Source organism: Pristiophorus japonicus, chromosome 15 (genome assembly GCF_044704955.1).
Source record: "Pristiophorus japonicus isolate sPriJap1 chromosome 15, sPriJap1.hap1, whole genome shotgun sequence".
NCBI classification, from domain to species: Eukaryota; Metazoa; Chordata; class Chondrichthyes; family Pristiophoridae; genus Pristiophorus; species Pristiophorus japonicus.
Genome location: NC_091991.1, coordinates 70,075,725 through 70,094,440, shown reverse-complemented (window position 1 = coordinate 70,094,440; position 18,716 = coordinate 70,075,725). Strand labels below are relative to the sequence as shown.

The 18,716-nt window shown below is 46.0% G+C and overlaps 1 protein-coding gene across 8 annotated transcripts in view; it reads left to right on the top strand.

Annotated features, from left to right (window-relative positions):
• cadps2 (Ca++-dependent secretion activator 2) overlaps positions 1-18,716 on the top strand; it is an 863,559-nt gene that overhangs the window by 498,774 nt on the left and 346,069 nt on the right. For all 8 annotated transcript variants that reach the window (XM_070900583.1, XM_070900582.1, XM_070900585.1 and 5 more), the window contains one exon: positions 1,995-2,106. In XM_070900583.1, coding sequence (XP_070756684.1) covers positions 1,995-2,106 — 112 coding nt within the window. The remainder of the gene's footprint in view (positions 1-1,994; positions 2,107-18,716) is intronic.

Here is an 18,716-nt window from a genome sequence, read left to right as displayed (position 1 = left end):
ACTTTAGTGGCAAAAACAGGAAGGCAGAATATTATTTGAATGGTGACAGATTAGGAAAAGGGGAGGTGCAACGAGACCTGGGTGTCATGGTACATCAGTCATTGAAAGTTGGCATGCAGGTACAGCAGGCGGTGAAGAAGGCAAATAGCATGTTGGTCTTCATAGCGAGAAGCTTTGAGTATAGGAGCAGGGAGGTTTTACTGCAGTTGTACAGGGCCTTGGTGAGGCCACACCTTGAATATTGTGTACAGTTTTGGTTTCCTAATCTGAGGAAGGACATTCTTGCTATTGAGGGAGTGCAGCGAAGGCTCACCAGACTGATTCCCGGGATGGCAGGACTGACATACACAGAAAGACTGGGCTTATATTCATTGGAATTTAGAAGAATGAGAGGGGATCTCATCGAAACATATAAAATTCTGACGGGATTGGACAGGTTAGATGCAGGAATAATGTTCCCGATGTTGGGAAAGTCTAGAACCAGGGGTCACAGTCTAAGGATAAGGGGTAAGCCATTTAGGACCGAGATGAGGAGAAACTTCTTCACTCAGAGAATTGTGAACCTGTGGAATTCTCTGCCACAGAAAGTTGTTGAGGCCAGTTCGTTAGATATATTCAAAAGGGAGTTAGATGTGGCCCTTACGGCTAAAGGGATCAAGGGGTATGGAGAGAAAGCAGGAAAGGGGCACTGAAGTTGCATGATCAGCCATGATCATATTGAATGGTGATGCAGGCTCGAAGGACCGAATGGCCTACTCCTGCACCTATTTTCTATGTTTCTAAAATGTTACCTGTGGCTGCTCTTCCCATTGAAGTGAGGGAGAGGCAAGCCCTTCACTTCAAACATGCTAACAGGAACAACAATGCTTTTAACGTAGTAAAATGTCCCAAGGTACTTCACAGGAGCATTATCAAACATAATTTGAGGAGATATCAGGACAGGTGACCAAAAGCTTGGTCAAAAAGGTAGGTTTTAACGGGTGTCTTAAAGGAGGTAGAGAGGCGCAGAGGTTTAGGGAGGGAATTCCAGGGCTTCGGGCCGAGGCAGCTGAAGGCATGATCAGCAATGTTGGAGCAATGGAAATCGGGGGTGTGCAGGAGGTCAGAATTGGAGCAGCGCAGAGATTTCGGAGCATTTTAGGACTGTTGGAGGATTTCAGAGATAGGGATGGGCAAGGTCATGGAAGGATTTGAAAACAAGATATAATGATGTCATTAATGGATTTTAAAAACTGGATTGATGTCAGAACACTCTCTGTGCAGAACCAACCATTAACTAATGTATTTGTGGGTGAGAATTATTGTTGAACAACTCACCAATTTAAAGCACAATCCCACATGTAAACGTGCAAGTAGAAGATGGGCTGGGCTCATGTGAGGAAAATTGGAGTACTTCATCTCTCTCTTTTTTGGCATCCATCCTAGTGTTAGATGGGTAGAACACTATTCTAACAGTAACAAAGGGGCATAATCTAGCTGTGATGTGAGGAATCCCTGTTGCAGCAATTCTTCCTTAAACTCCGTTGAGAACTCATTAAAATGAAAGCAAAAACGAGAGTACCACCAATATAAACTGTTTCCCTTACTGGTTCATGGTTCCTTTTACTAGCACACCAAAGTCTATTGGCACTTTATCCATGTCTTCCATGTTCAATACACTGGCATCTGCCATGTTCTTCAGATGAATGCAGGAATTTGGTAACCTCCTAATGGTTGTGCGAGTGTGCTTGGTGTGAGATTCAGAGGGAAATAAAGCACCCCTTGCTATGGGCAAGCATAACTCTGCTGACACAAATGAGGCTGTGCTGGTTCATGTACATCCCCTGCAACAGCAGCACAAATTATTTACATGCCCGGATCTGTGCGGGCATGGTAAAATATTCTTCATGTCTGTGTGATGAAATAAGAATGTGAAATTCTGGCCACGCTAAATCTGTAACTATTAAATGTACTTCTAAAATGAAAAATCACTCTTCACTTTCTCTCTGTTGTAGATGGGGCACTCAGGGAGATTTCACCACCACATATCCCCGTCCAGTTGTCAAGATTAAATTCTTCACAGAGAGCACAGGAGTTCTTGCCCTGGAAGATAAAGAACTGGGGAAGGTAAGAGTTGCTTTACATTTGGGATTTTCACTTCTGTGTTGAAAGTCCCTGTTTTGTGCAATTGTTCTCTTGATACGTAATTGAAATGGCCACACAAGACAAGCTCGACTTTCTGTTTACAAACTGAAGGACACAAAATCCCTTTGGCATTTCATGTTTCTTTAAACCAGAACTCGATTTGAATATCAGGCATCCAAGGTGTCATGTATTCAACTGTCATTGAAACTAATGTATAAGCTGACCTAAGTTGTACACCTTGAGAACACTGACCACAGGGGGCGAACTTGTGGGAGACACTCCTAACCTGGACTTTCCGGTATAAAAGGGGAAGCCCCACCCACCGTCTGCCTCTTGAGGTCTTGGTACTAAAGGTAACTGATCACAGAGTGATCTTTTCTCAAGTATGGGCCTCGTGTGCATTTATATTGTATAGTAAGGACGTATTATTGGCAACGAGAAACTGGGATTTAAACCACGCAAGCATGGCCACTAGCAGCACAGAAGAGAGGTACTGTGTTGGTGATGATTGGGCTGACTTTATTGAGAGACTACAGCAAAGTTTTGTCACTAAAGAATGGTTGGGACAGGATTTGGCTGACAAACGCAGGGCTCATCTCCTGACGGTTTGTGGATCCAGAATGTACTCCCTGATGAAGGACCTTCTAGCGCCAGAGAAGCCGGCGGACAAGACGTTAGAAGAGCTCAGTAAGTTGATCGGGGAACACTTTAAACCGGCGAGCAGCATGCACATGGCGAGACACCAGTTTTGCACGCACCGGCGGCGAGAAGGGCAAAGCATTTCGGACTTCGTGGCAGATCTCAGGCGACTGGCGAGCCTATATAAGTTCCCAGATGCATGCAGAGCGGAGATGCTGCGAGACTTTTTTATTGAGGGCATCGGGCACGCTGGGGTTTTCAGGAAACTGATTGAAACCAAAGACTTGACCTTGGAAGCGGCGGCTATGATAGCCCAGACAATTATCTCAGGGGAGGAAGAGACCAGAATGATTTATGGCAAAAATCTTGGCTCAAATGTGGCAAACGGCCAGGGAGTCAACATTGTTAACGTGGCACACAGTTCTCTAGGCAGACAAGGGCAATCGGACGTGCCCCAGCATGCAGTCGAACCCAAAGGGGGAATTCAACAGAGACAATGGCTAGCTGAACGGCGATTCATGCCATCGCAGTGGACAATGCGGCCAGTAATGGGGCCATCAACACCTGTTAATGGTGCACTTAAGGACAGTTACAGAGACAGTCAGAGACGATCGACTGGTAATGGACCTTTTGTTTCCAACATCGGGGCCTCCAGCTCATGCTGGAGGTGTGGAGGCAAACACCCAGCCAGAGCTTGCAGGTATCAGCAATATACCTGCAGAAACTGCAACGTCAGCGGTCACTTGGCGCGTATGTGCAGGAAGCCTGCAGCCAGGTTGATGTACGAGGAGGACGGGCCCGATGTAAGCCCTACGAGGCCAAATGAATACTGGGGGAAATCACTGGAAGCTGAAGTTCAGCGAGTTCATGTGGAGCACATATACAGTTCATATACCAGGACGCCACCGATAATGATGAAAGTGCTCCTCAATGGCATCCCAGTATTAATGGAGCTAGACATGGGGGCCAGCCAGTCCCTGATGAGTATCAAACAGTTCGAAAGGTTGTGGGTGTCCAAGGCCAGGAGGCCAAAATTATTGCCAATTGACGCACAGCTACGGACATATACAAAGGAGATCATTCCGGTGCTAGGCAGTGCCACGGTAGTCATGACCTACAAAGATTCGGAGAACAGGTTGCCACTCTGGATTGTCCCGGGGGACGGTCCCGCACTATTGGAGAGGAGTTGGCTTGCTGTCATGAACTGGAAACGGGGCGGTGTCAATGCAATTTCTTCTTCAAGAGCGAGTATCATGCTCACAGGTCCTGGACAAATTTGACTCATTATTTCAACCCGGCATCGGTACTTTCATGGGGACCAAGGTAGTGATTCACATAAACCCGGACGCTAGGCCAGTACATCACAAGGCCAGAGCGGTGCCGTATGTGACGTGGGAAAAGATAGAATGCAAATTGGACCGCCTGCTGAGGGAAGGCATTATCTTGCCAGTCGAATTCAGTGACTGGGCGAGCCCGATCGTGCTGGTCGGTGCTCAAGGCGGATGGGTCGGTCAGGATATGTGGCGATTACAAGGCCAGCATCAATTGGGTGTCACTCCAAGACCAGTACCCGCTACCGAGAGCGGAGGACCTCTTTGCGACGCTATCCGGTGGCAAACATTTTTCAAAATTGGACCTGACCTCAGCTTACATGACCCAGGGGCTGGCGAGTGAGTCGAAGAAGCGGACCACCATCATGACGCACAAAGGGTTGTTTGAGTATAACAGATGTCCGTTCGGGATTCGTTCTGCCGCCGCGATCTTTCAGCAAAATATGGAAAGCCTCCTCAAGTCGATTCCAAGGACGGTGGTTTTTCAAGACGGCATCATCACCTCTGGACCGGGTAGGGCTGCGACTGAAAAAGGCAAAGTGCGTCTTCTTAGCTCCAGAGGTAGAATTCCTGGGGAGGAGGGTAGCAGCAGACGGGATCAGACTTACTGCGTCCAAAACGGAAGCGATCCAGAGAGCACCCAGACTCTGTAACACGACGGAGCTGCGGTCGTTCCTAGAACTCCTGAACTATTTTGGCAACTTTCTTCCCAACTTGAGCATGCTGTTAAAGCCGCTACACATGCTCCTACACAAAAGGCGCGATTGGGTCAGGGGGGACAGCCAGGAAAGGGCTTTTGATAGAGCACGCAATTTGTTATGCTCCAACAAACTGTTAACATTATATGACCCGTGTAAGAAACTAGTTTTAACATGTGATGCGTCATCCTATGGGGTCGGGTGTGTGTTGCAGCATGTGAATGCCAATGGTCAGTTACAGCCGGTAGCTTATGCTTCCAGAAGTCTGTCCCGGGCAGAAAGGGGCTATGGGATGGTAGAAAAGGAAGCGCTAGCATGTGTTTATGCAGTAAAATAAAATGCACCAGTACCTGTTTGGCAGGAAATTTGAGCTGGAGACAGATCACAAACCCCTAAAGTCCCTTTTGGCCGACAACAAGGCCATAAATGCGAATGCATCGGCCCGCATACAGAGGTGGGCACTTACGTTAGCTGCCTATGACAACACAATTCAGCACAGACCGGGCACTGAAAACTGTACCGATGCACTCAGCAGGCTCCCACTAGCCACCACTGAGGGGGCAGCTGAGATGGTCATGGTTGTTGAAGCTTTCGAAAGTGAAGGCTCACCTATGACAGCCTGTCAGATTAAAGTCTGGACAAATAAAGACCCGCTACTGTCTTTAGTTAAGAAATGTGTCCTGAATGGGGACTGGACAGCCATGTACGGGGCACGCCCTGAGGAGTTTAAACTGTTTCATAGGCGCAAGGATGAACTCTCGATTCAGGCCGATTGCCTACTGTGGGGAAACCGAATAGTCATGTCCCAGAAGGGCGGAGAGGTGTTGATCAGGGAAATTCACAATGAGCAACCGGGCATTGTCATGATGAAGGCAATTGCCAGGTCACACGTTTGGTGGCCAGGGATAGATACAGACCTGGAACTTTGTGTTCGCAGGTGCAACACGTGTGCTCAGCTGGGCAACGCACCCAGGGAAGTTAGCCCATGGTCACGGCCACCAAGCCATCGTCACGTATCCATGTTGACTACGAAGGTCCTTTCATGGGAAAAATGGTTTTGGTTGTAGTAGACGCCTACTCCAAATGGATTGCGAGTGCCATTTTAAATTCAAGCACATCCTGTGCCACGGTAGAAAGTCTACGGGCAATGTTCACCGCTCATGGTCTACCGATGTCTTGGCCAGCGACAATGACAATTCCAGGACTTCATGGCAGACAATGGAATCAACCATGTCAGAACGGCACCGTTCAAGCCGGCCTCAAACAGCCAGGCGGAACGAGCAGTGCAGATAATCAAACAGGGGATGTTCAGAATCCAAGGAGGTTCCCTACAAAGCCGCTTATCACGCCTCCTGTTGGCCAATAGATCCCGGCCACACTCGCTCACAGGGGTTCCACCCGCAGAGCTGCTAATGAAAAGGACGCTCAAAACCAGGTTATCCCTTATACACCCTACTATGAAAGAAATTGTTGAGAGCAGGCATCAGTCACAATGTGACTACCATGACAGGAATGCGAGGGCGATGTATTGATGTCAGTGACCCTGTTTTGTCCTTAATTATGCTGCAGGGCCCAAATGGCTTGCAGGCACTGTGATTGCCAAAGAGGGGAATAGGGTTTTGGTAGTTAAACTTACCAATGGACAAATCTGCCGCAAACACGTGGATCAAATTAAAAGGAGGTTCAACAACCCCATAGAAGAAGCAGAGGAAGAACACGACAGGTGACCGAACACCGGAACCAAGTGGAGGAGAGCCCAGTCACTGTGGGCAGTCCGGACAGGCCTGAGGCACCGCAAACTGCAGACACTCAGGCCAGCGCCCAACAACCGGAGCCCTAACTCAGGTGCTCTACAAGGGAGCGTAAACCACCAGAGAGACTTAACCTGTGATCCCAATAAGACTTTGTGGGGGAGGTGATGTCATGTATTTAACTGTCATTGTAACCCATGTATAAGCTGACCTAAGTTGTATACCTTGAGAACACTGACCACAGGGGGCGAACTTGTGGGAGACACTCCTAACCTGGACTTTTCGGTATAAAAGGGGAAGCTCCACCCACCGTCTGCCTCTTAAGGTCTTGGTAATAAAGGTAACTGGTCACAGAGTGATCTTTTCTCAAGTATGGGCCTTGTGTCATTTATACTGTATAGTAAGGACATATTACAAGGGTCACACAGTAACTGCGCTCTACGTTGAGGAGATATGGCATGATCGGTGACAGTACTAACGTACCATTCTCTCCCTCCTAATAAGCCCAGAAAAAAACAACTTGATTTGTTTGACAGGGACATTTGGAATCGAAACCATGACCCCAGTCCAACCACTGCATCTTTTGAAAAATGCTTCAGATGCCCAATAGAGTAGCAACTAGTGAATGGAAAACAATATAACTAATTAGGACTTCTTGCAAACCTTTTGAGGATTGCAGTATCAGTCTAATATCCTCTTGCTCTCTTTCTGCTTCTACTTTATATAAAAAAAGGATTTGTAGAAAGATGCTTTTCACGTTGACAAAGATGTAAGCTGAGAAAGCCTTTGAATGTTCAAAGGTTTGTGAAAATAAACCAAAATTGGAGCTTGGAAAAGCATTACCTTAAAAAAGTCGTCTTAATATCAACATCAGAACTGAGGTATTTATTTATATGGAGCGTCAAGATTTTAAAAGTCAATTGTTTATTTCTTCCTCTCCAGTTTTTTTTTATTTCTCCCCATGCCACTTCCCAATCAACAATCAAATAAATATTAACTATACGTTCTAAGTGACATTTAGATCTGCATCAGCAATTCCTATTAGCTCATTTGGTGACATAAATTATTTTAAAGGATTTTCTGCTCAATGCCTGAACTGAATGAGAGCAGCTTCAAAACTACCGTCGGCATGGGCAAATTCCCATGTCGGGTGCCTGTGGCTTCGATTGAAGTATTTGCTTTGCAGCTTCAGTTAGCAGGTTGGGCTGAGTTGACTTTTTTTGTCTGCAAATGCCGTGGTCCTTCTTCGATGACTGTAACCAAAGCCAATCACTCTTCATTTGGGCTCCATCCAAGATCTTTTTTGAATTTCAAAGGCCCAGCCTGACCTGGACTTTCTGGAGTATTTCCCAACCTGGCATCATCCTGTTCCAGAACCATATTCCTGGCCTGTGTGCCCCATGCCATAGCTCGTAACCAACCCCGCCCCCGCCACCCACCCCACCTACTCATTCCAGCCCACCTGTAATTCCTCACAGCTCAATCCCCGTCCAGCTCTTCCTGCCTAAGTCCTTCTTCACACACAGCCTCTTCTTCATCTGTTGTAGCGTTCTGCTCTCCTACTGTACTTGTCAACTGTAGTTGTGATTACAAGTATAGGAGAGTGGAACATTGCAGTGGCTGATGATAACATTGTGGACTAGCATGTGAAGGATTCAGGCACATCAGGAAACACTCTGAGCAGGATGGTCTGGGCTGTGAAAGTCTCCTGGTGGTCCACCCAAGTGCATCTTGGTCCACCTATGTCAATCACCCACCTGCATAGCCTAGGTATTTCTTGAGCCGCCTGCTTTCCCAGACATACCGTCTGACCCAAGCTAGCCGGCCTATATTTTAGCCCACTTGGGAATGTCCTGCCTTGCCTGTTTAAAGTGCGTTCCTTCAGCAGGCCTACGCACGAGCCCAACCTGAGTTTTTTCTGGCCTACATGCTGGCCTGCCTATCCTGACTATATACCAGGTCATCTGCCTATCCTGACTATATACCAGTGCATCTGCCTATCCTGACTATATAGAACATAAGAACATAAGAAATAGGAGCAGGAGTGGGCCATATGGCCCCTAGAGTCTGCCCCGCCATTTAATATGATTATGGCTGATCCGGTCATGGACTCAGGTCCATTTTCCTGCCCGCTCCCCATAACCTCTTAATCCCTTATCGGTTAAGAAGCGGTCTATCTCTGTCTTAAATTTATTCAATGTCCCGGCTCCCACAGCTCTCTGAGGCAGCGAATTCCACAGATTTACAACCCTCTGAGAGAAGAAATTCCTCCTCATCTCAGTTTTAAATGGACGGCCCCTTAATCGAAACTTCAAAGAAGAGAGATAAAAGAGGAGAGTTATAAACATCAGCCAGTGAAGAGAAGTAGAGCATCTTTAATGTATTACATGTCACAAGGCACTTCACAGAGAGGAAAGTGATACCAATCAGTGCTACAGGAGTTAGGGATATGATCTAGGCTTTGAGAAGGCTTTTAAAAGAATAGAGAGAAGTAGCAAAGTTGGAGGGAGTTCCAGAGAGTAGGACCATAAAACTTGAAGCCTCTGCCACTAGTGGTGAGGTGAAAGGAGGAAGGACGCCGGTCCAAAACCAGAGCGAAGGAGAGTGAAAAGTGAAAAAGAAAAGCAAGAAGGGAAGGAATAAGGGAAAGCAAAACTGCAGGAGAGCAAGAAATGAAATGAGGATGGCGAGAAAAAGAAGTTGAGAGTGAGAGATATTTTTCAGGCATACCTGTAGACTAGCAGATTGAGGCCTGGAAATTATGTTGGCTCTGCTCTGCCAACACGACTGCAGCAGAGTGGAATCCTCCTCTGCCCTCGCCCAAGGTCAACACCCCATCCCAAATTGCAAGGATGGGTTATTTGTATAGCTGGGTTGGGCCCTTCGAAGAAGACATGGAATCCTCTGGAGGTGGATCCCAATGCAGCCGCGATATGTCCCTCTTTTGGCCTCACCCTGCGCCCCCATTTTGGCATAAGAGAACTCCAACCTCAAGAATTTTGTGCTTTGAGAGTTTTTGAATGAGCCAGTCCAAAAATGTTTGTTGACTGCTGTAATGTATGCACCTGTGAGTATGCTCACAGGCTGATAGAGCTGTTGAGTTGTCAGTGGCTTAGCCAGTCACGTGATGGTCACAAGAATCAATAAAGCCCCAGCCAGTTGGACTCAGGGCGTCCACGATGAGGCAGGTGGTTGTGAGCCTGCTGGATGAACTTGTAATATGTAGTGTGATTGTTAAACCTGTGCTAATATCAACTAGTTCTTAATAGCAATGTGTTGCTAGGAATTCTTAAGCAAAGAACCCATGAAGCAAATACATTACAACTGCTAAATTAAACAACTTTTGCTGCTATTTATTGAACATAATGGACGCTTTGTTTGAGTGAGTGTGCTGTGAAAACATAGTTTTTGATTCCACAGGATCAGGGTTTTTCCCCAACTTTAGGTGTGGCCACCCAGGGCCTCGCCACACTTTAACCATATGTGTCTCCCTGCAACATTTCTGGCCCGTTCCTTCTCCTGATAACTGCCCGACAGTTCTATCTCCCACCATTGTTGTTGACGCTGGCACACTCTGGCAAGCCACCCCTACTGTATTCACAGATAGCTCGTGTTTTCCATTCTTGGGCCTAGTCTTTCCTGGAGAGTCCAACAGAAATAATGAAAATCGGGTCAGGCGTAGTGAAATAAACACTCATATGAGCAAAGTGTATTATGATGCCAAGGGAGAAAGAAAGAAAGAATGCCGTTTATATAGCACCTTTCACGACCACCGGACGTCCCAAAACGCTTTACAACCAATTCTTTTTGAAGTGTAATCACTGTTGTAATGTAGGAAACGTGGCAGCCAGATCCCACAAACAGCAAGCTGACAATGATCAAAAAATTTGTTATTTTTAGTGGTGTTTGTTGAGAACATAAGAAATAGGAGCATTTGACCCCTCAAGCCTGCTCCACCATTTAATAAGATCATGGCTGATCTGATCACGGACTCAGCTCCACTTCCCTGCCAGCTCTCCATAACCCTTTATTCCATTATCGCTCAAAAATCTGTCTATCTCCACCTTAAATATATTCAATGACCCAGCCTCCACAGCTCTCTAATGCAAGTATATCCTTCCTTAAATACGGAGACAAAAACTGTCCACACAGTACTCTATGTGTGGCCTCACCAATACCCTGTACAGTTATAGCAAAACTTCTCTGCTTTTATACTCTCGAACAAAATATAAAAACGAACAGCAAGAGTCTCTACAGGTACATAAAACGGAAAAGAGTGGCGAAAGTAAATGTTGGTCCCCTCGAGGACAGAGACGTTGAGCAAATATTTTGTATCGGTCTTCACGGTAGAAGACGCTAAAAACATCCCAATAGTGGATAATCAAGAGGCTATAGGGAGGGAGGAACTTAATACAATTGCTGTCACTAATGAAGTAGTACTCGGTAAAATAATGGGACTAAAGGGGGACAAGTCCCGTGGACCTGATGACTTACATCCTAGGGTCTTAAAAGATGTGGCTGCAGAGATAGTGGATGTATTGGTTGTAATCTACTAAAATTCCCTGGATTCTGGGGCGATCCCAGCGGATTGGAAAACCGCAAATGTAACGCACCTATTTAACAAAGGTGGCAGACAAAAAGCAGGAAACTATAGACCAGTTAGCCTGTCAAATGCTGGAGTCCATTATTAAGGAAGCAGTAGCAGGACATTTGGAAAAGCATAATTCAATCAAGCAGAGTCAGCATGGTTTTATGAAAGGGAAATCATGTTTGACAAATTTGCTGGAGTTCTTTGAGGATGTAACGAGCCGGGTGGATAAGAGGGAACCAGTAGATGTGGTTTATTTGAATTTTCAAAAGGCATTCGATAAGGTGCCATATAAAAGATTACTGCACAAGATAAAAGTTCATGGGGTTGGGGGTAATATATAAGCATGGATAGAGGATTGGCTAACTAACAGAAAACAGAGAGTCGGGATAAATGGGTCATTTTCCGGTTGGCAAACAGTAACTAGTAGGGTGCTGCATGGATCGGTGCTGGGTCCTCAACAATCTATGTTGATGATTTAGACGAAGGGATCGAGTGTAATGTAGCCAAGTTTGCTGATGATACAAAGATGGGTAACAAAGCAAATTGTGAGGAGGACGCAACAAAATCTGCAAAGGGATATAGACAGGCGAAGTGAGTGGGCAAAAATTTGGCAGATGGAGTATAATGTGGGACAATGTGAGGTTATCCACTTTGGCAGAAAATAGAGAAAAGCAAATTATAATTTAATTGGAGAAAAATTGCAAAGTGCTGCAGTACAGAGGGACCTAGGGGTCCTTGTGCATGGAACACAAAAAGTTAGTTATGCTTAAGAACATAAGAACATAAGAATTAGGAACAGGAGTAGGCCATCTAGCCCCTCGAGCCTGCTCCGCCATTCAACAAGATCATGGCTGATCTGGCCATAGACTCAGCTCCACTTTCCCGCCCGTTCCTCATAACCCTTAATTCCCTTAATGGTTAAAAATCTATCTATCTGTGACTTGAATACATTCAATGAGCTAGCCTCAACTGCTTCCTTGGGCAGTGAATTTCACAGATTCACAACCCTCTGGGAGAAGAAATTCCTTCTCAACTCGGTTTTAAATTGGCTCCCCCCCGTATTTTGAGGCTGTGCCCCCTAGTTCTAGTGGAAACAACCTCTCTGCCTCTATCTTGTCTATCCCTTTCATTATTTTAAATGTTTCTATAAGATCACCCCTCATCCTTCTGAACTCCAACAAGTAAAGACCCAGTCTACTCAATCTATCATCATAAGGTAACTCCCTCATCTCCGGTATCAACCTAGTGAATCATCTCTGTACCCCCTCCAAAGCTAGTATATCCTTCCTTAAGTAAGGTGACCAAAACTGCACGCAGTACTGCAGGCACAGCAAGTAATCCGGCAGGCAAATGGAATGTTGGTCTTTATTGCAAGGGGGATAGAGTACAAAAGCAGAGAAATCCTGTGACCAGTACAGATTATTGGTGAGGCCACACCTAGATATTGCGTACAGTTTTGGTCTCCGAATTTAAGGAAGGATATATTAGCATTGGAGACTGTTCAGAGAAGGTTCACAAGGTTGATTCTGGAGATAAGCGGGTTGACATGAAAATAGGTTGAGTAGGTTGGACCTGTACACATAAGAGTTCAGAAGAATGAGATGATCTTATCGAAACATATAAGAAATTGAAGGGGCTCGACAAGGTAGATGTAGAGAGGATATTTCCACTCATAGGAGAAACTAAAACTAAGGAACGTAGTCTCAGAATAAGGGGCTGCGCATTTAAAACTGAGATGAGGAAGAATTTATGGAGTTCTCTGCCCCAGAGAGCTGTGGAGGCTGGGTCATTGAATACAGTTAATGCAGAGATCGATAGATTTTTGAGCGATAAGGGAATAAAGGGTTATGGGGAGCGGGCAGGGAAGTGGAGCTGAGTCCGTGGTCAGATCAGCCATGATCTTATTAAATGATGGAGCAGGTGCGAGGGGCCAGGTGGCCTACTCCTGCTCCTATTTGTTATGTTCTTATCCCCCTTGCAATAAAGGCCAACATTCCATTTGCCTTCCTGATTGCTTGTTGAGGGATAAATATTGAACATGATACCAAGAAAAACTCTCCTCTTTTTCAAAGAGAGCAACTTTTGGATAGTTGCGTTTAATCGTGGATCTGTTCCTCGATTGAAGTTGCTGTACCATTGGCGTATAAAGAATGCCGAGCGCCATTAGCCTAACTGTTAATTCGACAGAAAATTCTGGCCCATTGTATGTACAACGATATGATGTAGATTGTTTGGGCCCAAGTTTCGAGCCACGCCTAGAACGGCGCAGTCCCGACCTGGACGCCCATTTTTCGCGCCACAAAGTGCGCCTAAAAAAACCCTCCATATTCTCCACCTCCCTGCAGGTCCTCTGGCCCTCGGCGCAGCGCAGCAGGAGCTGTAGGGGGCGGAGCAAGGTCCCTGCGCTGAAAACAGTGCCGGGACCTCTGCACATGCGCGCTACAGTGGGCACGCAAGTGCAGTAGCTCCAGGCGCCGAACTGTGTGGGAGGGGCCCGAAGCACGCAGCCCCTAGCCCTGGCCAAATGGCCTCACTGGGGTTGCGTGAATAAGGCTCCTCTCACGGCCAGCTCCTGCTTCCTCCCGACCCGACTCCCGCTTCCTGCCTCCAGACCCGACCCGACCCGACTCCTGCTCCCCCCCCCACCCCGACTGGACCCGACCCAACTCCTGCTCCCCCCCCCGACTGGACCCGACCCGACTCCCTCTCCTCCCCCGCCCCCACCCCCGGACTGGATCCGACCTGACCTCCCTCTCCCCGACCTGACCTCCCTCTCCCTCCCTCCCTCCCTCCCTCCCTCCACCGACCCAACCTCCCTCTCCCTCCCTCCCTCCCCCCTGACCCGAACCGAACCGACCTCCCTCTCACCACCCCCCCGACCCGACCCAACGACACCTACCTGTAAATCTGATGCTGGGGACGGGCCCTGCCCGAAGTCTCGGGCCCGGCCCGTTTAGCCTCCCTCCCCCTTCTCCTTTCCCCCCCCCCAATCTCCTTCCCCCCCCCCCCCAATCTCCTTCCTCCCCCCCAATCTCCTTCCTCCCCCCCAATCTCCTTCCTCCCCCCAATCTCCTTCCCCCCCATCTCCTTCTCCCCCCATCTCCTTCTCCCCCCATCTCCTTCTCCCCCCATCTCCTTCTCCCCCCATCTCCTTCTCCCCCCATCTCCTTCTCCCCCCATCTCCTTCTCCCCCATCTCCTTCTCCCCCATCTCCTTTTCCCCCATCTCCTTCTCCCCCCATCTCCTTCCCCCCCATCTCCTTCCCCCCATCTCCTTCCCCCCCATCTCCTTCCCCCCCCATCTCCTTCCCCCCCATCTCCCCCCCCATCTCCCCCCCTCTCTTCCCCCCCAATCTCCTTTCCCCCATCTCCTTTCTCCCCCTTCTCCCCTTTATCCCCTTCTCCCCCCCTCTCCCCTTCTCCCCCCCTCTCCCTTCTCCCCCATCCCTCCCCCTTCTCCCCCATCCCTCCCCCTTCCCTCCCTCTGCTCCCCCTCTCTCCCTCTACCCCCCTCCTCCACCTCCCCTCGCTGTCAGAAACACAGACACTGACAGATAGAGAATGAGAGACACACACAGACAGACAGAGAGATAGAGACACTGACAGAGACACACTGTGGGGGGGGGGGGCATCCCAGCACACTGTTGAAGGGCTCCCGGTGCTGCAGTCGGTAAGTAGAAAATGTTTTATTTATTGATTTAAAAAAAAATTATTTCTTATTAATTTTTTTTGATTGATTTATTGGTTGATTTATTGATGTATTTATCATTTATTATTGATGATGGCTCTTTATTTGTAAAACTGAAGTGTTTAATGTTTGTAAGCTTCCCTTTAAACCCCCCCTCCCCTCCCCCCATTCCCTACGCCTGATTTGTAACCTACGCCTGATTTTCTAAAGTGTAGACAAGGTTTTTTCGAGCGTACAAAAATCTTCACTTACTCCATTCTAAGTTAGTTTGGAGTAAGTTTTCACTCACAAAACTTTGAAATCAGGCGTAAGTGGCCGGACACGCCCCCTTTTGAAAACAAAATTCTGTTCCAAACTGAAACTGTTCTAACTGACTAGAACTGGAGCAAACTAAATGACGAGAATTCCGATTTCTAAGATACTCCGTTCTACACCAGTTGCTCCTAAAAATCAGGAGCAAATCATGTGGAAACTTGGGGCTATATAGTATGTAACTATATTCCCAATGTTGATTTAGCAAAGTATCGCATTTGAAGTGAAAATTTCCTGATAGTCTGTTCCATTCTGAACGTATATGTGGTTTGCCGCAACTGGTTACTCAGACTATTTAGCATGGCTATTCAGAGCCACACATATCTGAAAAGCTGGATACCTGCCCAGACCGTAATCCTTACTCAAATCAACAAAAGACTTTGTTATACGAAATGAATAGAGGAACACAATAGATTGAATCAGTTCACTTATTTCTAAGATGTTCAACAATTTGCTCAATTACTGAAACCCATTAGAACAATTTGCCAGTTCTTCACCGTTGGAAAGGGAGTATGTCCTAACACAAGCAGCTTGTACACTTTCAAGGAGGCCCTCAGAAATGATATTTCCTGCAGTCTGATAAATTTCATGATGTATGTTATTGGGCTAAGATCTACACCTCTTGCCAAGTTGGGCTCAGATGTTATTTGTTAATGAATTTGAAAATCAACGCACAGTTGCCATTCTTGGAAAATTCCCAATCTAGGAAGGATAGCGTGTTTTATTTCTAAAAATGGATTGCAATAATATGAATTTAGGATGTTGCCTCTTATTCATTTTTTACATCAGGGTAATGCAATATAATTATGCTGTAAAAGTCATCTGAGGTAATTGTTGCTTGCTAAGATGAGGTTGTCAGTAATATTACCATTCCTACGAATAGCTGAAGAGGACTATTGAGATTCAAGGTGTCTGCTCATTTGTACACCCACATTTCTCAACTGTCAAATATGTGGGTCCCTGTAGTGCTGTTAATCCAGTCTGAAGTGTGACAGGGGGAGAGCCTGTTAGTGGATAACACCCATTCGTCAGAAGATAAATGAGTCATTAAAAACACATCTGTTATCCATTTGATGAAGTCAATAGGTTTATTCGCCACGGTACAGCACTTGCAGATATGATATAGATGAAGTAAGACACAGTGACTTATTCAGTTGGTCACAGTATGACTCATCCAGCTGCTACTTTGTTTGTTTACAGCTTTTTTTTACCATTGATATATGCATATTTTTCCATTGTACAGCCAAGCTGCATTGATTACAGATGACTTACAATACATTATTTCTACAAGATACATCACTAAATCTGTGCTGTAGCACTCTCCTCTTTGTCTTCCTTATGTGTTCTAGTTGAAAATAAGTCACACCTGTCCATATATTGTACAACCTTTATGAGATTGTAAGGTAAGGCCAATATAAATTATGCACTGGAATGGAATGCTTGGAACTCGTGTCATCACCAAGATGGAGGCATTAGAATCATAGAATGATACAGCACAGATGGGGGCCATTTGGCCCATCATGTCTGTGCTGGCTCTTTTGTAGAGTTATCCAATTATTCCTACTGCTCTGCTTTGAATCTGCTTCCATCGCCCTTTCAGGCTGTGCATTCCAGTTCCAACAACTTGCTGCGTTGAAGAAATGTTTCCTCATGTCGCCTCTGGTTCTTCTGCCAATCTGTGTCCTCTTGTTACTGACCCTGCTGCCACTGGAAACAGTTTCTTCTTTTTTACTAGATCAAAGCCCTTTATGAATTTGAGCAACTCTATCTGTCTCCTCTTGACCTTCTCTATTCAAAGGAGAACAACCCCAGCTTCTCCAGTCTCCCCATATAACTGGAGTCCTGCATCCCTGGTACCATTCTAGTAAATCTCTTTTGCACCTTCTCTAAGGCCTTGTCATCCTTCCTAATGTGTGGTGCCCAGAATTAGACACAATACTCCAGCTGAGGCCGAACCAGTGTTTTATAAAGGCTTAGCATAATTTCCTTGCTTTTGAACTCTATGGGCTGAATTTTCGACACGATTCTGTGGCGGTTTTTTGGCCTACGCTGTTTTTTTTGGAGCAGACAAAAATCTGCAAGTTTCGCCAAAGTTTCTACACCATTCTAAAGTACTTGCGTTCGATTTTTTTTTAGTTCCTGATTTTTTGACGTCACTGGGGGTGGAATCTGCTGGGTGCGCCATTTCTGGCCATTTAAGTGAGTTTGGCCAAGTAGGATTTTTTCAAAAACGACGCAGTGCACCGTTCTGAAAAACCTTACCTGAACTTAAGAAAATCGACGCAGAGAAGACGCCTTGTTTTAGCGGAGCTGAAGACATGGCACCAGGAGCGAGGGGCCTTTCAGCCTGGGATAGGAGCGGCACCTGGGGCGGGGGAGGGGGGCCTTGCATGTTGTGCAACATTTCTCTACGTATTATTCATAGGCTCCTGGTTTCATATATTGAGATTTCAGTCTGTTGTCCAAGTCTCGCTTAGTGATCTATTTTACAAAGGGGAAATGCTTTATTTGTGCCTCAGCCCTTCAGTGTGTCCCTTGTCACCCTGGCAACGTCAATTTTTCGGCGCAGACCTTAAGCTTCACCCACAGAGCTTAAGGACAATCTGCGCTGCTCCAAAATGAAAGGTTATGCCGGTGAAACATAGAATTTTTTTTTTTGGCACATTTGGGCCACTAAAAATTGGACGTACCTCGACAACTGCACCAAAAAAAGCCCATGTGGAATTTTGGACCCTATGCCTCTATTAATAAAGTTTATTAAACAGCCTTCCCAATTTGTCCTGCCACCTTCAAAGATTTGTGTACATGCAGCTCGCCCCCCCCTCGCCCCCAGATCTCTCTGTTCATGCACCCCCTTTAAACATACATGCTAGATATCACTACACATTGACATTAAGGTTAAAGAAATGGTGGGTATGTCTTTAAAACTTACCAACTTACTTCTTTGATAAAGGACACATCATGTGACAGGAGTAGTGCATGCCTCTCGCAAGTTAATCAAGTTTAAAGAATATTTATGTTTCATTGTTGATTACTGTAAGAGAAATCAGTGAGTTGGTGCTCTCTGCCTCTGGTGCTACTGGAGTCATAGCTGTTGACATCTCTGTGGAGCTCATTATCTTCATTGGCTGGTTCCAGGATGAACTTGTCTGCTTGTCTGAGTAGTTAAACCCCTTTGAGATAATCTCTTCTGGCTTTAACAAAAGCACTAAACAACACGTACATCTTCCAGTAGAGCAACACTGGTGAATGGATTTCTAGTATAAAGTCTTGCAAAGAAAGTTAAACTAACAAACATTACAGATGATAGCGAAAACTCCTTAGTAATGAAAAAAATATTTGCTGAATTTTCTGTATCTTCTGGCTTGAGATGTGCTTCTTAGAATGGTAAATATACTCCTACTAAAATTATTCACAATCACGAACAGAGCAAATCAATTTTTACCGCCATAATCCTTTGGTTTATGGTATTTACATTTGATCACCATTTATTAAATGAAGAGCCCACTTCTGTATTATTCCAAAATGCATAAAGTTTATTGCCAGTTAGATTCTGAATTTATTAAAATTCTTTGAGTGTCAA